Source organism: Notolepis coatsorum (genome assembly GCF_963971535.1).
Source record: "Notolepis coatsorum genome assembly, chromosome: 19".
Taxonomy (NCBI): domain Eukaryota; kingdom Metazoa; phylum Chordata; class Actinopteri; order Aulopiformes; family Paralepididae; genus Notolepis; species Notolepis coatsorum.
The window spans coordinates 86879040-86887831 of NC_140183.1; the positions used below are offsets into that span (position 1 = coordinate 86879040).

Consider the following 8792-nt stretch of genomic DNA (forward strand, 5'->3'; position numbering starts at 1 on the left):
TTGGGGTATTTTGGGGTAGTTTCTGGTATTTTGGGGTATTTTGGGGTAGTTTCTGGTATTTTGGGGTATACTTTGGGGTATTTTGGGGTAGTTTCTGGTATTTTGGGGTATACTTTGGGGTATTTTGGGGTAGTTTCTGGTATTTTCTGGTATTTTCTGGTATTTTGGGGTATTTTGGGGTAGTTTCTGGTATTTTGGGGTATACTTTGGGGTATTTTGGGGTAGTTTCTGGTATTTTCTGGTATTTTCTGGTATTTTGGGGTAGTTTCTGGTATTTTCTGGTATTTTGGGGTATTTTCTGGTATTTTGGGGTATACTTTGGGGTATTTTGGGGTAGTTTCTGGTATTTTGGGGTATACTTTGGGGTATTTTGGGGTAGTTTCTGGTATTTTCTGGTATTTTCTGGTATTTTGGGGTAGTTTCTGGTATTTTCTGGTATTTTGGGGTATTTTCTGGTATTTTGGGGTATACTTTGGGGTATTTTGTGGTAGTTTCTGGTATTTTGGGGTATATTTTGGGGTATTTTGGGGTAGTTTCTGGTAGTTTCTGGTATTTTCTGGTACTTTGGGGTGATTAGTAGGACCCCACTATTACACTTTTACACACTATTACACACTATTACACACTATTACACTATTACACACTATTACACTATTACACTATTACACACTATTACACTATTACACACTATTACACACTATCACACTATTACACTATTACACTATTACACACTATTACACTATTACACACTATTACTACTATTACACTATTACACTATTACACACTATTTGGGGTACTTTGGGGGCATTTTCTGGTATTTTCTGGTACTTTGGGGTATACTTTGGGGGTATTTTGGGGTATTTTCTGGTACTTTGGGGTATACTTTGGGGTATTTTGGGGTACTTTGGGGGGTATTTTGGGGTATTTTCTGGTATTTTCTGGTACTTTGGGGTATACTTTGGGGTATTTTAGGGTATTTTGGGGTAGTTTCTGGTATTTTGGGGTATACTTTGGGGTATTTTGGGGTAGTTTCTGGTATTTTCTGGTATTTTCTGGTATTTGGGGTATTTTGGGGTAGTTTCTGGTATTTTGGGGTATACTTTGGGGTATTTTCTGGTATTTTCTGGTATTTTGGGGTCGTTTCTGGTAGTTTCTGGTATTTTGTGGTATTTTGGGGTAGTTTCTGGTATTTTGGGGTATACTTTGGGGTATTTTGGGGTATTTTGGGGTAGTTTCTGGTATTTTGGGGTATACTTTGGGGTATTTTGGGGTAGTTTCTGGTATTTTCTGGTATTTTGGGGTATTTTGGGGTAGTTTCTGGTATTTTGGGGTATACTTTGGGGTATTTTGGGGTAGTTTCTGGTATTTTCTGGTATTTTCTGGTATTTTGGGGTATTTTGGGGTAGTTTCTGGTATTTTGGGGTATACTTTGGGGTATTTTGGGGTAGTTTCTGGTATTTTCTGGTATTTTCTGGTACTTTGGGGTGATTAGTAGGACCCTTTTGCAGCAATGTTGAGCTTTTAATCGCTCATTTGTAATAAGATTGGTACAGACAAAGAAATCAGAGGAAGAACCATATTATGTCAATTTTAGGGTTTTGAAATGAGTGATGTTTTCCCAAATCTTATTATCTAAAGATTGTAAATTGGACTGATGTGTAGATTCATTGTTAAATACACAGGAGAAGTTGTCTACATTTGGGTCAGGTATTACAGCACATGCACTGTACATTGCAGAAATGTTATGGAATGCCAATACTATAGTATCATACAAATATATAACTACATTGGCCATTCCGAAATGTTCAAAATGGACTTCATGGTTCTTTGTCTGAGGGGTTTAATCGGTACATTTGATTTTGGGCAAGTTGTCATCATCAGAGAACTAGTAAACGGTGATCTTACTCATCAATTGAATATGGTGTGTCACATTTCCCAAAATGCCCGGTTTTCCATAGAATCGACATGCCCATTCGCCGGAATTCTCTTCTGTCACTCTGTTGAGCTTCAGAACCTTGCCTTTCTGGATTGAACTCACTGACTGGGTGCCATTGGGTTCATGGGTCACACGGACCCACTCAGTTCAGTTCAGTTCAGTTATTTTTTATTTCGGGCTTTGGACACATAACAACGGTCATTCCATAAATCACCAAAGTTTTACCAGCTGCTATTGCAGCATTGTCCGAAAAGGGCTAGCGAGAAGCACTAGGCTTGTCGGGCCCTACCCCTGAAGACTTACGTTTAATTTTATTATAATTTTTTTTCATTTACATACATACATAGTAGATACATATAGTACACATTTCAGTGCACACATATAGTACACATTACAGTACACATTACATTATAGTATACCTGCAGTATATAATAGTATATAGTACATAATAGTGTATACAGCACATATATAATGTGAGATATATAGTACATGATATATACAATACAATATAGTACCATAATATAATAGTACATGCAAATATAGTTCAATATAATATACAAATTAATTATAATATGATTATATAATGTGATATGATATAGCGCACAATACAGTATCATACGTATTTATTATTATTTAAAAAAAAATTTATATGCCATTAAAGCTCTTCTTCCCTTCTGTACCTTCTGTCTAGATTTGAATTGATTTATGTTTTCACAATATTTTCTCACCTACTCATAGTAGGTGACCTCGCTGTCCTCACTGAGATGACAGCTCAGAGTCGAGGGGGCTCTTCTGATAGACAGGGTAGAGCTATCAACTAAAAGGAGAACAAGAAAATACCTAATGTTAATATCAGGTATACATACCAACTGATTTATTGAATCCTCTCTCTATCTAATCAATACACATTCTCAGTTGACCTATCCCAGGCTCCACGCTCTTTTCTTCACCCTCCAATCACAAAGATTGGTCAAATTTTTTAGATATCTCCCCACAGCCTGAAGTATTGGCCATGATAAAAAAAAAAGTGTTTATAGCTTACCCCTGGCAGTAACCAGCTGTACATTTCGAACCACCCTACGTCCCTCTATGGTCCCAGAGCATCTGTACTCGCCGCCATCCTCTGGCCCCACCTCACACACATTCACAGACCTGTCCCAGGGTCAGGGCGCTGGGCAGACAGGTTGAATGAGGGAGGAGGGCATGGAGGGGTGAACGGAGAGACGGACCCCGCGTCCGTCCTCTCCCAGGCTGGGTCGGAAGGGATGACACCAGGGGAGAACATGCAGGGGAGGACGATGGTAGAACCTACAGCTGCATACACCTTGGTGCTTTCTTTGGATGGACAGATGATCCCTGGGAGAGAAGGAAATATATATATATATATAGAGAGAGAGAGAGAGAGAGAGAGAGAGAGAGAGAGAGAGAGAGAGAGAGAGAGAGAGAGAGAGAGAGAGAGAGAGAGAGAGAGAGAGAGAGAGAGAGAGAGAGAGAGAGAGAGAGTGTAGTGATGTGACGTTCACAACGTATCCGATTCTTTTGAACGGCTCTTTGGTATGAACGAAGGGAACCGAGTCATACCACAGCCTGTGAAACACAATACACAATCAGTGTCATTCTGCAGCAATGTTGAGCATTTGCTTAATTTGTGATAAGATTGTTGCAGATAAAGGATTCAGAGGAAGAACCATATAAGTACATTTTAGGGTTTTGAAATGAGTGAATCTCAAATCTCATTATCTAAAGCTGTTATTTTTATCGATCTTTGTGCCCATTTCACTGCCTGCCCTAAATCCATTCCCCTTTACGTGAACACACATGGATCTTGTTGTTATGAATCTATGAATCTAAATATGGCATGCACTTTATTGTTCATGTCAAAAGTTGAATCTAGTAAATTCGAAGGGGAATGGATTTTGGGCCTATATTTTTTCATTCAAACTTTGATAGATGCTTAAAGGGGAACTATCTTATAAATGGCCCTTTTCAGTGTTTAGCATTGTTTCCTAGCTATGTGGACTTGTATTAATAGGATCTATGTCTCTAATTCTCATATTGGCGCATTCTTCCAATTCTCCTCTCACAATACACCCTCACTGAACTGAGTCATCTGAAAATGTGCTGATCTGTGATGTCAGAGAGACTCAGCTGCATAATAATGTGGCTGGGTAGCATCCTGCCCCGCAGTGGTTTAGGTGGCTCAAAACGGCTTAAGATCTTGAGGTAGAAAAAGCTGTTTTTGAGTACTTGATTAGAAATACAAAACAATGAATTAAAAAAAATTACAGAGGTGTTCCATAGACTCACAGGAATTGTGTAAAAGTGCCCAAATAGTGAAAGAAATAGTAAAATAGTTCCCCTTTAATATCACACTCATGTTGGATATCATACATATACATTTGAATGATTTGAGGCTTTGTTTCCAGGGGCTTTAAGTTTGAATCTGATCCAAATATTATCATAATCCTTGTGATTATTCCATGGATAAACCAAATATTTAGATTTAAGACCAAGTAACCCCAGCCCCCTAAAAAAAAGAACGATGAGCCGTTTGAACGACTCTTTGAAAGGAATGGGGCCAAAAGATTCCAAGAAATTCCCATCACTAAGAGAATATGATACGATGATACGATGATAATATATGATACATTATGAACCAACATCTCCGGTTCCCAAATCTTTTCATGCCATTCCCCAGATAGATATGTTGTAGTCCATTGACCATATTCACACGGTGGTCATTTTGCTCTCATGCCAAGGTGGGAACAGGGTGGAAAGGAATCCCAACCTGAGCATGACAGCAAAATGGTCACTGTGTGAATATGGTCAATGGACGCCCATTTGAAATGATTTTGTCCCATGGACCTCCAGGGCATCTTTTCTTTGTGAGTCATCATGATCTGGTACATAACTATCCACACTGTAGGTGGGGAGAGTGAGACAAATGATCTGAATAATAATTCTCCCACATTGCCGTGTGGTTCATCCATTGTCTGGACCCTCACCTGTCACAGAAAGAGACCTTGCCGGCTGCCATTCTTTCCCCTGGTGTCGCACAACGCAGGTCCAGTCTCCCGCCAGGTTCTGAGAAGCCTTGCCCTTTATAGCACTCTTACAGGCATCTCCATACGGGGTGAAGTCCTCTCTGATCCGGCTGTAGTCCTGCAGAATGAACGGGCTCCCGTTCAACCTCCAATGCACCGTGGCTCCTCTATAGGCCAAGGGGTCACATTGCAACTGATTGACACATCGTCGCCCTCCACGGGAGCCAATAGGGAAACAGCCACTGTAAAAAAAAAAAAAAAAGTAATGACACAGGCAAGGGTGAGATATTTGAGATTAATTAGCAGATTTGCCTTTTCCAATGTGCAGTTGTATCATTATTAGAAAGTTAAGAGGACTCACTGTCCACATAACAGGTAATTTCTATTTTATAATGTTAACAGTGGACTGACTTCATGTGTCCACAGGCTTGCCGCTTACCTTTGATGACCCGGAGAGTGACCACGTTGTGAACCAATCGCCCTTCATCTTCCACTTTGCAGAAGTAGACTCCTCCTCCATCTTCCTCCCTCACATCCTGTATGTGCCGGCTGTAGTCCCCTGATCGGACATCCGAGTGGGGGCATCGCATCCGCTGGGTCTTGCCCTGGCCCCAGCCCTGGCCCCATGGTACTCCATACCGCTCCTACCCTTTCTCAAAATTGTGCTGTGTGGATACGATGGAGCATGTGCACGGATTAAATATGTTAGCCTACATTTGACATTGAGAGAGAGATGTTGAAACAGTGAGAGGAAGGACAGTGCTGGTGGTTCCAGAGAACAGTCTCGGGCTCAAGACCGGTCTTAGGACAAAAAAGGATTATGGTCTCAGTCTTGGACCTAATTCTCCTGGGTTTTGTCTATTTCCTACATCTATCACCTTTTTATTTTCTTTAAATAATCATAATATAAGTATTATATAATATTATTCTCTATCTCGAAAAGCTATACTTTTTGTGGGATAGCCTCATGGGAGAGCTGAAGACAGGGAGCGGGGGGGGACAATTAAACAAGCAGGGAAAAGAGAAACACACGGGCGGGGCAGATAAGATGCTGTTGTCTTATACCCTCCGTTGGTTCTGCTCCAGTGGACGGCGGCTGCATAAGGAGACGGAGGCCTCGACACACAGGGCAGCGCCCCCTGGGAGCCGGCCTCCGCCAACACCTCAGACCCCTCGCTTTGAACCTCTGGGGGATCAAACCGTGCATTTAATTTCATCCCATTTTACCCTGATGAAGCCTAATTATATAGCAATATATAATAAAACCTCTATTTCATTTCCTGAGAGAATATGCTATCATGTGTAATTTATCAATATTGCAATATGTATCTGTAGAACTATGAATGTCTCATTGCCTAACTGTAATGTATAAAAACATTGGCTCATATCTCACCGGTTACTAGTATAGTGTGATCCCCCAAAACATCAGATATCCCCACATCGCTCTGTTTTCTGCCTTTGCTGTGAGATTAAAAGCAATCAGAATTATTCTCTGTTATTGCCTGTTAATATCTGTAGCCTTCCGTCTGCAAACGTCTCCCCTAATGTCACCCTAATCTATTTTATCAGTTCAAACCTCTTTCTATCTAAATCCACCTGTCCTTTCCTCTATGTATACATCTCTCGTTCTCGTTGATGTATTCTCTGTAGGTTCTGTGACTTGGGACAGTGTATATATAGGACTTCTGGGCGGTGTCATGGGTGGTGAGGACGAGAGCAGGTAGTCCCCGCGAGTCATGTGACCACCGCCCTCGTATGACTGAGCTAGCCTCCTCTTTCACTGACGTAACATGGAAACTATAAGACAAAGAGGGAGACCCACAATTTCTCACAGATTCCCCTTTGTTCACTCCCTCTGTCTCTCTCTCTATATATATTATATATATATATATATATCTCTCGCTTACTCTATCTATCTCTATCTATAAAGCTATAGTATTAATTTTATGAGCCAAAACATAATAGAAAAAACTATTCAAATTGGTATGGCACCTGCAGTAGAGTTATAATTAGGGATGTCCGATATTATCGGCCGACCGATATTATCGGCCGATATCGGCAGTAAAATGTGATATCGGAAAATATCGGTATCGGTTTAAAAAAACAAAAAACAATAACAATATTTGTTATATATATATCCAGTGAAATTATTAGTTACCTGAAATTATTCCGTTTTTTGGACGGGGAAACCCTGCATATATCGGTATCGGTTGATATCTGTATCAGAAATTAAGAGTTGGACAATATCGGAATATCGGTATCGGTAAAAAAGCCAATATCGAGCATCCCTAGTTATAATAATATAATCATATTACTGTGTAAATTACCTCTGTGAATATTACACCATTTAATAACAGTAGACCGCAGTTGAGCATAAAGCAATTTACAGGAAGCTTTATTCATTTCTCTAAAGAACGCAGCTGGAAAACATGCTCAGCATCTGTGCTGCCCTTCCTTCCTCATTGCCAGTCAACAGTGTTCACAATTGCTTGTCAATTCAAAGCTCTCATCAGCATTATGAGAATGAGGCCATTCTGGTAAAAAAAGAAAAGAAAAAGAAATGTGTTGTTTTGATGGAGTGATAATGATGTGTGATTCATCCTCTCTTTTTGTCTATTACAGTATTACGGCACTAGATAGATAGATAGAGTGTTTAGGCTACTTATGGTTGTGTGTGTGTGTGTGTGTGTGTTTAGGCTACTTATGGTTGTGTGTGTGTGTGTGTGTGTGTGTGTGTGTGTGTGTGTGTGTGTGTGTGTGTGTGTGTGTGTGTGTGTGTGTGTGTGTGTGTGTGTGTGTGTTTAGGCTACTTATGGTTGTGTGTGTGTGTCAATGTAATGACTGCTGTATGGGAGTCTATAGTGATGGAGTGATGGTCAGCATCAAGATTAAGTCTATATTTACATGTGCAGAAAATTGTGCCAAAATGTGTGCACATAAAGTAAACACAAGTAAAGACACATACACATACAGACAGTCTAACATAATAGGAGATATTATGTCACCTGACCCCAATGAAAAGCACCCCAGTCTACAGCTAGGAAGTGCAAGCGCACAGGTGTACTTTCCAAAGAGCTCAGCTGAACTACCACAACAGATTCCCCAGGACCACAGACAGACAAGGAGAGAATGTTTAGCAAAAACAAGCAATACTTTATTTCATAATGGTATTTAAGAAAAACAGGCAATACTTTAATACATAAGAACAAATTCATAAACCTACCTAAACACTATTAGACTAGATTAAAATACCCACGCCTCTTAAGCCTAGGGTAGTTTAAAAAGAGGAAGTCCTCCATGCCCCGTACCCCACCCCCAGACGGTTACTCCCACCCACGTCACCTATCCCCACCCCTGAGACACTACACACGTGAAGGCAAAAAGAGTCTACCCTGCACACGGGTCTATGACTTATCAAACGTCAACTTAGAATCACACTATACCACACGGTTCACTGCAAAACGTCCTGAAATAAGCATCGATATCACACTATCCCTCGGGGACCACGGCAAATGCTTTAGGGAGAATATAGGTAGATAAATACACACTAAGTGTTCACACAGTAAATTAAGGGGGTTTGGATAGGATAGTGGGTGTTGTTCACCACTAGGGGTTATGACCAGGCCTAGAATATTCTTCCCATATCCTAACCTAGGTCTGGGGCAGTGGAAGCGCTGCGTTACAAACAATACAAAAAGGAAGGTTATTATTAACCGGGGCCCGAAGCTGAGGGCCGGAAGGACGTCACCTCCTTCCGCTCCCGTAGCCCCTCTCGGCTTCGGGCTAAAAACTGTTCGGTCTGTACTGGGGTG

The 8792-nt window shown here is 40.7% G+C and overlaps 1 protein-coding gene across 1 annotated transcript; it reads right to left on the reverse strand.

The window, feature by feature from the left end:
* Nucleotides 1-1885: 1885 nt before the first annotated feature.
* Nucleotides 1886-6197, reverse strand: lag3 (lymphocyte activating 3; the record flags this gene model as incomplete). Its single annotated transcript, XM_084336761.1, is given in 7 exon segments — nucleotides 1886-2077; nucleotides 2683-2753; nucleotides 2979-3099; nucleotides 3102-3271; nucleotides 4942-5147; nucleotides 5392-5597; nucleotides 6033-6197. Coding segments are annotated over 7 exon segments (1131 nt in total).
* Nucleotides 6198-8792: the final 2595 nt, after the last annotated feature.